At 41.3% G+C, this 14,036-nt stretch overlaps 1 protein-coding gene across 7 annotated transcripts in view; it reads right to left on the reverse strand.

Moving 5' to 3' along the window:
• Kansl1 (KAT8 regulatory NSL complex subunit 1) overlaps nucleotides 1-14,036 on the reverse strand; it is a 147,395-nt gene that overhangs the window by 102,625 nt on the left and 30,734 nt on the right. For 6 of the 7 annotated variants that reach the window (XM_070027689.1, XM_070027682.1, XM_070027685.1 and 3 more), the window contains one exon: nucleotides 1,334-2,705. In XM_070027689.1, the coding sequence (XP_069883790.1) occupies nucleotides 1,334-2,622 (1,289 nt within the window). In that variant the 5' untranslated portion in view covers nucleotides 2,623-2,705. Of the gene's footprint in view, nucleotides 1-1,333; nucleotides 2,706-8,734; nucleotides 8,811-14,036 lie in introns of those variants that run through there. The other variant, XM_070027687.1, reaches the window with a different exon arrangement.

Raw genomic sequence — 14,036 nt, forward strand, 5'->3', positions numbered from 1 at the left:
GCTACTAGGGGAAGTGGAAACAGAGAAAAGTTCAAGAGACATCGTATCTCAACCACCAAAAAGCTAGACATGATAGCATATGTCATTCATCCTAGCTACACAGAAAAATCTAACTAGGAGGATCAGAGTCCAGGAAAAAAAAAATGAGACTCTATTCAAAAATTAACAATTGGAAGAGTGCCTGCCTAGCAAACACAACTCAAACCCAGAACCACCCACACCCACTTTTTTTTTAAAGAGTAAAGTGTTAAAATTACAGACTATGTTCTCTGTTAAAAGTTCAATTAGCCGGGTGCCTGTGGGTGACACTTGTAATCCTAGCTACTCAGGAGGCTGAGATCTGAGGATCACTCTTCAAAGCCAGCCCAGGCAGGAAAGTCCATGAGGCTCTTATCTCCAATAAACCACTCAGAAAACCAGAAGTGCTCAGTGGCTCAAAAGGTAGAGCACTAGCCTTGGACTGAAGAGCTGAAGGATAACGCCTAGGCCGAGTTCAAGCCCCACGACCAACCAAAAAAAAAAAAAAAAAAAAAAAAAAAGTTCAATTAAAAGTCCAACTACAACGTCCAACCAACTTAACACCGTTCTTACTTACAAATAACAAAATGTCTTATATATTTTTCCAAAAGAAATGTTATTAATGGGGACTTCTAGTAATTATTTATTTGGTCGTCATGGGGGGTTAGATAGGAGGGGGGGTCCCTGAACTCTGGGCCTAGGCGCTGTCCCTCAGCTCTTCAGCTCAGGGCTAGTGCTCTGTCATTTGAGCCACAGCGCCACTTGCAGCTTTTTCTGCTTTTGTGGTGCTGAGGAATCAAACCCAGAGTGCCTCATGCATGCCAAAGTAAGCAGTCTACCACTGAGCCACCTTCCCAATTTTTTTTAGTAAGACTTCAAAAGAAAGCAAGCAAATTTTAGCTTCAGCAACAATATAGCAAAAAATACCTTCCCTCCCACCCCCACCCCCAATCCTGGAGCTTGAACTCAAGGCCTGAGCACTATCCCTGAACTTCTTTTGCTCAAGACTTAACACTATCACTTGAGCCTCAGTGCCACTTCTGGCTTTTTTTCTGTGTATGTGGTACTGAGGAATCAGACCCAGGGCCTTATGCACGTTAGGCAAGCACCCTACCACTAAGACACATTTCCAGCCCCTACGTGCCATTTTAAAACAAGGTATATTAAGCACCTAACTACTTAAAACTAAGAAAAAAGAGAAACAGAACCTAACCACCAATATACAAAGAATTATATTCTTTCCAAACCGAGTATTCACTGTGTCTTCCTCCCTTGCCTAAAAATGACATTACACATTTCCATGGGTTCTACTCACAGGGGTACATGGCACTGCTCAGGATCAGCTCTGGTCAGTTCTTCCTCTTCAATATCAGACTCCCCTCCAGAACTACTGTCAGTGACATCTGAATCAAATGCTTGTTCACTGCACCTCAAATTGGCTATGCCACTAGCTGTAAATCTCTCCAACTCTTCTGAAACTGAATTGCTTTTCAAGAAATTGCTAAGTCCTTCTGAAGTGGTGGTCTCATTGGCAGCCTTTCTCAAGGCAGCTTCAGCCTTTCGGGTCAGCATCAACTGGCTCCGGGACCTCAAGGATTCCAAATTTGGCAGTTTACTCAAAGTCTTCTCCAAAAATCCACCCAATTGATGCTGTAAATGCCTCTCCACCTGCTTGGCTTGTACAACCTGTAAGCGCTTCTGTAACCTGCGGGCACGGATCTCAATATCAGCTTGTCGCCTCAGTAAAGCTGTGATTCTTGTATCAGAATCTAAAGCACTGAAAAGAATGGAAGACTGGGGAGACTTTTTGCCCTCTAACTTGACACCTCCCAAGTTAGAGCTAGAGTCTGTAACAGGTGATAACCTGCTGCTTCCTTGAAGTGCGGGCTGTTCCATGGAATTGACAGAAGATTTGTTTGCAGTGCTATTATTGCTATATAGAGTTGTGTGTTCTACATCAAGGCTTCTGTGTGGAAGAGTGCAATTGGTCATACCCCCCTTTAAGTCCCCAGAGTCACATCCCCCTACTTCACCTCCCTGTAGAGCAGATGAAGTGAGAGCCCGTTTTCCCCCATTGAGGGAAGTGGAATTGTCATGATCAGAATGTGTTGAACTTTTAGTCAATTTCTTAGCCAATCCATTGACAGGAGCTTGTGGAAGAGCTGTCTGGCCACTTGTATTCATGGTTCTAAGATTTTCTAAGGAAAACTCCAAAACTGGCTGTCTCCCCAACAACTCAGCTCGGAGTTCATAGGACTGCGACAAGAGAGGATGAGACTTAAGGACTGTCTGCTTGCTAAACACCCCTTGTAATTTCAAAGATTCCTTGGAGGGAACAGATGTTACATCAGAGCAGAGATAGGATGCCACCAGTGGTTGCAGCTTTCCCAAATCTTCCTTGGTAGGATTATTTCGGAAATCTAGACTAGGATCCTCTGCAGCAATGGCTTTTCTTTTGGTTCCGTTGGCAGCAATAAGGAGGTTGGCGTTGCCGTTATTTTCGGCACTGCCTGGCGACAAGGTGGAGGATGGGGGAGCCAGTTTGAACCGGATGTGGTGTGCTTCAGCTGCTGCGTCAGTGAGAGCGGGCGCCATCGCAGCCATTCAGCACAGAGAGACAGGAAGTCCAGCCTCTCCTGGTGCTGAGGCCAGCTCCACGGCCCCTTGCTGCCTCCCCTGAGAACAAACTAAAAGAGAAAAGAAAAAGAAGGAAGTTAGAAATACAAGCACATTCAAAACTAACACACATTTTTAATATAAGCACTTCTTAAGGCTATTGTCAAAATTCTGCCTCCAGAAAGAAAACAACTATGGAACCACTCTGGAGACTCAAATGTCTTTCATCTGGAGGATGAGAGAAACACAATCCCCTAAAAATTTTATCCTTCTTGTTCTTTGTTAACCACAGATTTAAAATTGCCAAATAGAACAAATTATTTCAGTTGACTGTAGAAATCAGATTAAATAATTTTCACTTAAAAGAAAAATCTCTTTAGATTTCTTAAAATTAAATACCCAATAATAGATAAAATTAGTAATGAACTTCTTGGGTTCATACAGAAAAAAACTGTATGTCAGATGTCAAAAGTCAGAATTTTTATGGCCAGGAATCCAGTTTCCATCAGCTTTGCTTCAAGTATAAATTGTACTATAAGGTTAACTACACTACACTTATAAAACCAATTTGTTTCATCAATTTTCTTTATCAGGAGGAGCTCTAAAGCTCTTTTCTTTCAAACTAAGAATTTGCTCACATCACTTCAATTGTCTGTCCAGCCTTCCCATCTCACTTGACCTCAAAACTCCTTGAAAGAACAAACAGCTGCCTCTGCACTTTTTACTATTCTGTAATCTAGATTCAAACTCTAGTGGCTCTGGCAAAGGTTACACTATCTACTGCAATGATCAGGTCTGTAGCCTCATCTGTCTTCTCTTAAGCATTAGATAGTATTGACTATCATGAAATTCTCCTTTCTCAGTGTCCTTACCACTATCATCCTGTTCTCTTCTTCCTGCTAGCCACTGGTACTACCTAAGTTCCCTTCTTCTGCCTTTTTTCAACTCATTTCCATGGCAAAACTACTATTCTCAATATGCAAAAGTTGTTCAATTACATGGACATTTATAGTTAGTATTAATATACATAATATTTAATAACCCTTGAACAAATGTTCTCTGAGCTATACCAATCAACATTCCTATCTCTAATCCTTAGATCCTGAGAAAAAGAGAACCTGTTTTCTTCTTCCAACATATTTATTCTTCATTCTTTCATTTTCTTAGTTAGTGATAGAACTTATCTAATAAGTTGTAGACTTCCATCATTTGCCTCTTCCCTGTACCCTGTGAACTATTTACTGGAAAACCAGTAAAACTAAATCAGCTATTCTTTTTTTTTTTCTTTTGTCCATCATGGGGCTTCAACTCTGGGCCTAGGCACTGTACCTGAGCTCTTCAGCTCAAGGCTAGCACTCTACCACTTGAGCCACAGCACCACTTCTGGTGTATAGTGGTTAATTGGAGTTAAAAGTCTCACAGACTTTCCTGCCCAGGCTGATGATCCTCAGATCTCAGCCTCCTGAGTAGCTAGGATTATAGGAATGAGCCACGGCACCCAGCCTAAATCAGCTATTCTTAAAGTATGGTCTCTGAATTTCTATGGGTTTCAAAGTCCATTTATGGAGGTCCATGCTTTCATATTATTACTAAAACATGTCTTTTTCACTGTGGACATTTTCAATGAGGGCACAAAAAAAAAAAAAAAACACTGACCTTAGAACAAATCAAGGCAGTTGCACCAAATTTTACTAAGTCATCTACTTAAAGTTTTTGTTTTCTTTTTTTAAAAAAGTCAGCTACTGCTAGGTACAAATGAATTCTGCCTATAATCATAGCTACTCAGGAGGCTGTGACATTTAAGGCTCAAAACTGGAAGCTTTCTGGGGCAGGAAAGTCTATTCGACTCTTACCTCCAATTAACCACCAAAAAGCCAAAAGCAGCGCTATAACTCAAGTGGTAGAGCACTAGCTTTGAGGGAAAAAAAGGCTAGCACCCAGACGCTGAGTTGAAGCCATGCACCATGAGCATGCATATGCTCACAGACACACGCACAGTGTTACATTTTTATGTTCTTTATGTTGCTGTTGTCAGTACTATGGCTTAAACTCAGAGCCTCTTGCTTGCTAGGCAGGCACTCTAGACTGCCTCCCAGCTCCTTTGTGGTTTATTTTTCAGCTAGGTTCCCTTCTTCCCTGGACTGGCATAGACTGCTTTCTTCCTTCCTTAAGCCTCCCACAGAACTAGAAGAACAGGAACATACTACCATATCTACTTTTTTCTTCCCTGAGATGGACTCTTGGTAACTTTTTTGTTTTTTGCTGGGGTTGAGCTCAAGAACCTTCATCCTCCCAGTTTCTACCTCCTGAGTAGCTAGGATTACAAAAGCCAGTGGCTCATACTATACATTTTATTATCATGACCACTGAGAATGTTTCAATATTCTGTGTTGAAAGGGAAAATACGTATAAAGCACCTTGCTACATTATGAAATCCAAAGAAAACAATTTGTACAATTCGAGTTGCAATTGTAAAACTAAAAGCTTTCTTTATGAAGTATCATTTATATGCAGTAGAGCATTATTCAGCCAGGGACTGGTGGCTCATGTCTGTAATCCTGGCTACTCACTAGGCTGAGATCTGAGGATCGCAGTTCAAAGGCAGCTTGAGCAAAGAAGTCCCCGTAGACTCTTTATCTCCAATAAACTACTCAAAAAACCCTGAAGTGGCACTGTGGAGTTCTAGCCTTGAGCACAAAAAGGCTCAAGGACAATACTCAGGCCCTGAGTTCAAGTCCCAAGACGGGCAAAAAAAAAAAAGAAAAAGAAAAGACCCTGGTAGCTAGCAAACAAGCAGAGTGAAAACTGTTGTCACTTTAAAGAAAAACCCTAATGGGGCTGGGAAGTTGGCTCAGTGGTAGACTGCTTGCCTTGCATGCATGAGGCTGGCCCTGGGTTCGATGCCTCAGCACCACATAAGCAGAAAAAGCCAGAGGTGGCACTGTGGCTCAGGTGGTAGAGCGCTAGCCTTGAGCTGAAGAGCTGAGAGACAGCACCTAGGCCCAGAATTCAGGCCCCATGACCAACAAAAAAAAAAAAAAGAAAAGAAAAGAAAAGCACTAATATTTGTTGAACTTTCAAGTATTTTGAAATATATACCACCCTAAGCTTGAACATTCTCCCAATACTTAAAAAGTAATTTCTAATTAAAGTAACAATAGTAATGGGTGTGAAATTTTCATATCATTTGTTTCAACATTTGGAAGCACTATATACCAGGAATGACCAATGCTTGTTAGAAAATCATGGATAGGTAAAACCAAGTGCAAAGCAGACTAATAGATTATAATGTAACAGCATGAAAAGTTAACTGATAGTTTCATTTTTATCAGGGGAGGGGAGATCTATGTGTTGAGATATAGGGTCTTGCTTAGATACCTACTCTAGCCTTGAACTCAAGATCCTCCTGCCTACCCACCCACTTCCTGAGTGTGCCCCACATATGGCTTTGATACAATTTTAAATTCTATAACTAGCCTTTATGACTTTGAGTACAATATCAAAGGATATATTAATAGATATCTGAAAAGACTATTAAATACTATGATCTTTTCAAACCACCTCTCTCAGTTGAGATCAGGTTATTGTTTCCCCCCTTGTAATACTAGAAATAGAACCCAGGGTCCTGCACACTTGCAAGACAAGCACTGTACCAATACATGAACATCCTTAGCCTGGTTGAGGCTAGTTTTTCTAAATCTTTTTCCTTCTACAGAATATATTGTAACAGAATGAGTGTAACAGACAGACAAGAGAACTGTTATTTTCTATTACATCAGACATGAAACTAAAAAGTTTGTGAATTCAGTGAACTATATAATCCACTCACACACTGAACAGACAGACAGACAGACAGACAGACAGACAGACAGACAGACAGACAGACAGACAGACAGACAGACAGACAGGAATCTCCAACTGGGACAAACATTTTTGTATCAACACTAACAAAGTTAGGACTATACCAAGTTTCTTTATAGTATGCCAATTGAAATTAGTTAAAAATAGTTAAATGTGTCAGGTACCTCTGGCTTATACCTTCAATCCTAGCTATTCAGAAGGCTGAGATCTGAGGATCACAGTTAAAAGCCAGCCGGGGCAGGAAAGTTGTAAGACTCTTATCTCCAATAAGCCACTCAAAAAAACCTGAAGTGGCACTGTGGCTCAAGTGGTAGAGCTCTAGCCTTGAGCTGAAGAGCTCAAGGGCAGTGCCCAGGCCCAGAGTTCAAGCCCCACAACCAATCAACCAATTAACCAACAAACAAAAAACTGGAGGTGCAGCTGGGGCTCAAAGTAAGTCAGGGCCACTGCTCAGGTCCTGAGTTCAAAACCCATAACCACCACCACCACCACTAATAACAACAACAAAAAAACACTCAAATGAGCTGGGCACTGGTGGCTCATGCCTGTAATCCTAGCTACTCAAGAGGTTGTGATCAGAGACTCACAGTTCAAAGCCAGCCTGGGCAGGGAAAGTCCAAGAGACTCTTATGTCCAATTAACCCACAGTAAATGAGAAGTGGTGCTGTGGCTCAAAATGGTGGAATACTTAGCCTTGAGCAAAAAGATCTCAGGTACAATGCCCAGACCCCATGACTGACCCAAAAAATAATTTTCAAAAACACAAAAAAAAATTAGGAAAAACATAAATGAGAGCCAGGCTTTGGTGATAACTACTAAAAGCCAAGATCTGAGGATTAGGTTCAACAAAGGTAATTCAAGCAGATAACCTGAGAGATTATTATCTCCAATTAATTAGCAAAAAGCTGGAGGCACAGGTGTGGCTCAAGTAGTACAGTACCAGCCTTAGAAGAAAAAGCTAAGCAAGAACTTAAGGTCCTGAGTTTAAGTCCAAGTGGGTTCGCACACACTCACAAAAGGAAGGCACAAAGGCTCAAGTCAGTAAGACTAGCTATTTGAAAGGCAGAGATCAGGAGATAATGACTGAAGGCCAGCCTGGGGGGAGGGGAGGGTAGAAGAGCTCTTGAAACTCGGTCGTGGCTGGACGTGGCAACACATGACCATTATCCTAACTACAGGAAAGCACAATAATGGCTGGATGCACTGGTGCTTGCCTGTCACACTCAGACACAAGGGAAGATGAAAGTAGGAGGATTTCATCATAGGCCAGCCTAGGAATAAAGCCAGAGATATGGCTCAAGTAAGTAATAGAGCTCCTACCTAGCAAGCACAAGGCCCTGATTTGGATTCCAGTACTGCCAAAAATGAATAAATTAAAGTGATCAACACAGTAGAATTCTGAGTCTCCTTCAAAGTTTAAATCCAGAAATGTGAATAGGCTAACAATTATCTATGAAAGAGTCAAATATGTGATACAAACAAAAATGTGATGTCTTGTAAAGACTGCAGAGGGCTGGAGTATGATTCGTGTAATACAACACCTATCTAGCAAGTACAAAGCCCTGTTCAAACCCCAGTTACTCCCATCCTGAGAGGACTGCAAATAAAGCTCTCTTTACATAACTCCGCTTTCTTTCTTATAAAGCTGTTTAGGTTTGGCATATGCTGTTATTCCTACCACTATATTCTACTTCTAACACTACCAACTAAACCATGCCTAGATTACCTAACTGCTTCCTAACTGGTGGCTCAGTCTTACCAAACTACACTTTTTAAAATTTCACTTACTACCCTAAAGTGAGTTTCTAATTCCCTTTTCCCCCCAAGCCCAAATTCTTCAAGATGAAACTTTAATAGAGCAAGCAAACCAGAGGGCCATATGTCCAGAACTCTCTACAAATACCCAACACTTTATCTCTGCCTATGTTGTTACTTCTATGTAAAGGCCCTTCTGTTCTTCAATACACAAATCCAGAAAGTTTTGCTCGATTATTGAGATTCTTTATCACTTTCTTCCTGTTTCAACTAAACAATTTAAAGTCAGTATCATTTAATTCACATCATCTATCAATTTACTAATTCTATTTCCAAGATCTACTTCTTCATCTGTTAGGTACATAGTAAAAGCACTCTAGGTACGCACTAACTGGGTAAAGTCAAAAAAGGCTTCCTGAAGTATGCCTTAAAGAATAAATTAGATTTTGGGGCTGGGAAGGTAGCTCAGCGGTAGAGTGCATACCTTGCAAGCATGAGGCCCTGGGTTCGATTCCTCAGCATCACATAAACAGAAAAAGCCGGAAGTGGTGCTGTGGCTCCAGTGGTAGAGCACTAACCTTGAGCTGAAGAGCTGAGGGACAGTGCCCAGACCCAGAGTTCAGGCCCCATGACCGGCAAAAAAACAAACAAACAAAAAAAAAAACACCAAAGAATAAATTAGATTTTGTTGAGAAAAAGAAATTCTAATAGCAGACGGAAAATAATAAGGAGAATTTGAGAGAAGACCTAAACAACTTGAATGAACTAGAAGGTATGTATTTTGTAAATTTGTGATTTAGGATATAAGTATTTCTTTAACACAAAAACAAATCTACAAAACTATGGAATATGCTGGTGAATAGGACAGAAAAATATTATAAACCCAAAAAAAAATGTGTTTCTCACCCCTTCCCACAAGCTCCTAGTACTTTTCAATAACAAGACCTTCTGTCTGGCTGTACAGGTATTTAAACTGGGTGCTGTCCTGAACGTTGTCACTCAAGGCTAGAGCTCTACCACTTTGAAACACAGTGCCACATCCAGTTTTCTGGTGATTAATTGGAGATAAAGAGTCAAGTGTTGTCTGCTTGAGCTGACTTTGAACCATTATCCTCAGATCTCAGCCTCCTGAGTACTAGGATTACAGGTGTGAGCCACCAGCTCCCAGCTTGCTGATTATTTTTTGAGACAAGGTCTCACTTCCTACCCAAAGCAAGCCTGGGCATGATCTGCCTACGTCAGGCTCCCAGTCCAACTGGCTAAAATAAGAGGCATATATATATATGTCCAGCTTTCTGTTGAGAAATTCGTTGTCTTTTAAACTTTCTACCCAGGCTGGCCTTGAACAGTCCTACCAAATTCAGCCTCCTAAATAGCTGGGCACAATCGTGAGCCACTGGAACTCAGTACAAGATTCTTAACTGAAAATGTTCTGTAATTACTAATGGAATCATAACTGGAAATAGGTTAAGACTATTGTGCACTGACATTGATCCTATGTTAACCAATGCCCTATATGTTTTACACATATTTTCTTATTTAATTATACGGATTATACATTATACGGATGAAGAAACTTGGTCAAAGAAAATAAGGAAATTTGCTGACAACCACAGAAGTGCTAAGAGGCACATGCTTTTATAATCATTATACTAAGCAACTTAAGGCTGAATTTAAACTAAAAGGGCCTTAATTACTGACACTAAAATTTGAATTTTAGACATAAATTAAAAAGTCAACGAGGAAATACCAACTAGCTACTGATTATCTCCAGTAAGTATTAAAATGCTCATAGCATTCAAAGCACAGTACCTATAGGGATGCCAAGAATCAGTAAAGGAGGGAATCTCTAGGAGCCACAATAGGAGACCTTTACAGACACAGAACCAGAATTAAGTAGGATAAGGGGTTTCCCATTTCCCGAAGAAATTGTGTTTAAGCTGAAACATAAAGAATCAGTAAGATTCAGTATTGTCCATGCAGCTCCTTCAAGTATCCCACATTCAAAACCCACCGCCAACCCAATACTAAATCCAAAACTAATTCTGACCCTTAATATTCTTACATGAGTAAATTGTCCCAATTCCTTTGGCATAAGCATCTCATCTGAATGTCTAATGCCATGAAATCAGACAATGGGACATCCTAATATCGAAGAAACTAAAAATTATGAAGTTTCACTAATGTCAAAAAATATATATAGGCTGGGAATGTGGCTTAATGGTAGAGTGCTTGCCTAGCATGCATGAAGCCCTGGGTTCCATTCCTCAGTACCACATAAACAGAAAAGGCCGGAAGTGGTGCTGTGGCTCAAGTGGTAGACTTAACAAAAGCAGCTCAGGGACAGTGCTTAGGCCCTGAGTTCAAGCCCCAGAACTAGCAAAAAATATATGTGTATATATATATATATATTTTAATTTGGTGTCAAGACAGGTTTATATACTTTTTTTTCTGAAGGTGTCAAGTAAAGCTTTCAGGAAGACAATCTGATTGATGGAGCAAAAGGAGGAGGCCAAGGTTTATTCCAATTCATTCAGGCACTGAACCACATACTAAAGCTTAAAAATACTACACTAAGCCATATGTCAGTGGCTCACATCTGTAATTCTAGCTACTCAGGAGGCTGAAATGTTAAGATCAAGGTTCCAAGCCAACCCAGACAAATCAGAGACATCACCAATTAAACAGCAAAAAGTCAGAGGCATAGATGTGCAGCTCAAGTGGTAGAGTACCAGCGTTGTGCAGAAAAACTACACAAGAGCGAGAAGACCTGAGTTCAAGCCTCAGTACTGGAACCATGTATGAACACACACACACACACTCTACACTGAAACATATAGTGTCTGTCTACCCCTGTAAGATAGAGAAAGACACTTCAGTTGAGATCTAAGTAGGTCCAAGGCTCTCAAAACACCTGTTTAGGAACTTGGCACCAATGTGGCAGAGATATGAAAGGCACATTCATTACATCGTTAATATCATGGCCTTTCTTAGAACATCATTACATACTGGAGCAATTCAGACAGTAATAATCTCCCAAATGCTCTTTCTTCTTCCAGTATGAGCAATCCTCCAATCTTGCCTCTAGTACCATAATGACTATTACAAAGTAGAAAAAGAGAGGGAGAAAACATAAATCTGACCAGTGGTGCTTTAGGTTCAAATTCCCCAAACAGACAGATGTCATGTGTCTCTGTGTCCCTCCCATACTCTTGTTGGCATTCAACTTCACCTCTATCCTGTTCTCACTACAGCTTCAAGACTACAGGCTCTGGAAGTGGCGCTGTAGCTCAAGTGGTAGAGCGCTCGCCTTGAGTTGAAGAGCTGAGGGACAACGCCCAGGCCCAGAGTTCAAGCCCCACGACCGACAAAAAAAAAAAAAAAAAGACTACAGGCTCTTTCAGGTATCCTACATTCCTTCTAGGATAAGTTAGGGATCTCTTCTTCTAGACTCTTATCTGACACCCTAGGCAATAGCTGCTAGTGTAATATATAGCTCATCATTTTGTCTGACCCCACAATTAGGCTCTGTACTTTTTTTTTTCTTGGGTCCGGTCGTGGGGTCCGAACTCTGGACCTGGGTGCTGTCCCTCAGCTCTTCAGCTCAGGGTTAGCACTCTACCACTTGAGCCACAGCACCCCTTCTGGCTTTTTTCTTTTTGCTTATGTGGTGCTGAGGAATCGAGCCTTAGGCATGCAAGGCAAGCGCTCTACCACTGAGCAACCTTCCCAGCCCCAGGCTCTGTACTTCTTAAATGAAGAATTGGGGCTTTTCTTATCTCTATCCCCTACATGTATTATAGCAGACAGTAAATTAAAACATATTAGGGGTTGAGAAAGTGGCTTAGTGGTAGACTGTTTGCCCAGCATGTATGAAGTCCTGGGTTCAATTCCTCAGTACCACACATAAACAGGAAAGGCCAGAAGTGGTGGTGTGGCTCAAGTGGTAGTGTGCTAGCCTTTAGCAAAAGCAGCTCAGGGACAGTGCGCAGGCCCTGAGTTCAAGCCCCAAGACAGGTAAAAAAAAAAAAAAAAGGTAGTTATTATGTTTTATCCTATTCTCAATTAATCAGATGGGCCTCCATTAAGAAGTTAACAGGAGGGCTGGGAAAGTGGCTCAGTGGTAGAGCGCTTGCCTTGCATGCATGAGGCCCTGGGTTCGATTCCTCAGCACCACATAAGCAAAAAGAAAAAAGCCGGAAGTGGTGCTGTGGCTCAAGTGGTAGAGCACTGGCCTTGAGCTGAAGAGCTGAGGGACAACGCCCAGGCCCAGAGTTCAGGCCCCACGACCGGACCCAAAAAAAAAAAAAAGAAGTTAACAGGAAGCCAGGCACCAGTGGCTCACACCTGTAATCCTAGCTATTTAGGAGGCTGAGATCTGAGGATCACAGTTCAAAGCCAGCATAGGCAGGAAAAGCCATGAAACTCTCATTTCCAATAAACCACCAGAAAACTGGAAGTGGCACTGTGACTCAAATGGTAGAGTGCTAGCCTTGAGCTGAAGAGCTCAGGGACAGTGCCCAGGTCCATGGACAAAAAAAAAAAGGGCTCAACAATACTTTAAAGACAGTATCTTTCAAATATTAAATGTAATTATGTCAACTTTTACCTAGATATTAAACTCAGGAATCTACCCAGAAGAAATATTCACACAAGTACAAAAGATATATACACAATTCTTTTACTAAAGAATCATAATATTGCTAGGCACCAGTGGCTCACTCCTGTAATCTTAGCTACATGAGAGGCTGAGATCTGAGGACTAAAGTTCAAAGCCACCCTAGGCAGTAAAGTCTGTGAGACTTTAATCTCCATTAACCACCAGAAAACAGAAAGTGGAGCTTTGACTCAAAGTGATAGAGCAAAGAACTCAGGGACAGTGCCCAGGCCCTGAGTTCAAGGCCTACAACCAAAAGAATCATAATGTCAAAAAAGGCCTAAATTTTGTAAAAAACAAGCCATTTAAAAGGCACCATACATCATTTTTAATATATGTGTGTGTGCATCTGTGTATGCATACTTCCAAACAGAAATTTTTGAAAAAGTATATATCAAACTGCTAATGTTGTTTATCTTGTATCCATCATATTCTAAACTTGAATTTCCTAATCTTTAGCTCACAAAAGGCAAAGACCAAAAACAAACAAACAAAAAAAAACTATTATCTTTGGGGGGGGGGGTAAACCTTGGGGCCTGGGGTCTGGGCCCTGGGCCCTGGGCCCTGTCCCTGAGTTCTTCAGCTCAAGGCTAGCGCTCTACCACTTTAAGCCACAACCCCACTTCCAGTTTTCTGGTGGTTAACTGTAGGTAAAAGTCTCATGGGCCAGGCGCTGATGGCTCAAACCTGTAATCCTAGCTACTCAGGAGGCTGAGATCTGAGGATCATGGTTCAAAGCCAGCCCAGGCAGGAAAGGCGTGGGACTCTTATCTCCAATTAATCACCAGAAAACAGGAAGTGGTAAGGTGGCTCAAAGTAACAGAGCACTAGCCTTGAGCACAAATGCTCAAAGACAGTGCCCAGGCCCAGTTCAAGCCCCACAACTGAAAAAAAAAAAAAAAAAAGTTTTATGGACTTTCCTGTCCAGGCTGGCTTTGAACTTCGATCCTCAAATCTCAGCCTCCAGAGTAGCTAGGATTACAGGCATGAGCCACTGCACCTGGCTGAACAATCTTAAAACTGAAGACTCCTTGTAGAGTCCAAGTAATACAAAATAAAAAGGCTACTTTTCAGGATCATAGCCAAATTCCAAAGATACAAATGAAACGTACCTTATCCTTTTAAACTA

Source organism: Dipodomys merriami, unplaced genomic scaffold (genome assembly GCF_024711535.1).
Source record: "Dipodomys merriami isolate MVZ:Mamm:240054 unplaced genomic scaffold, mDipMer1.0.p SCAF_19, whole genome shotgun sequence".
In the NCBI taxonomy this organism is placed as follows: Eukaryota; Metazoa; Chordata; class Mammalia; order Rodentia; family Heteromyidae; genus Dipodomys; species Dipodomys merriami.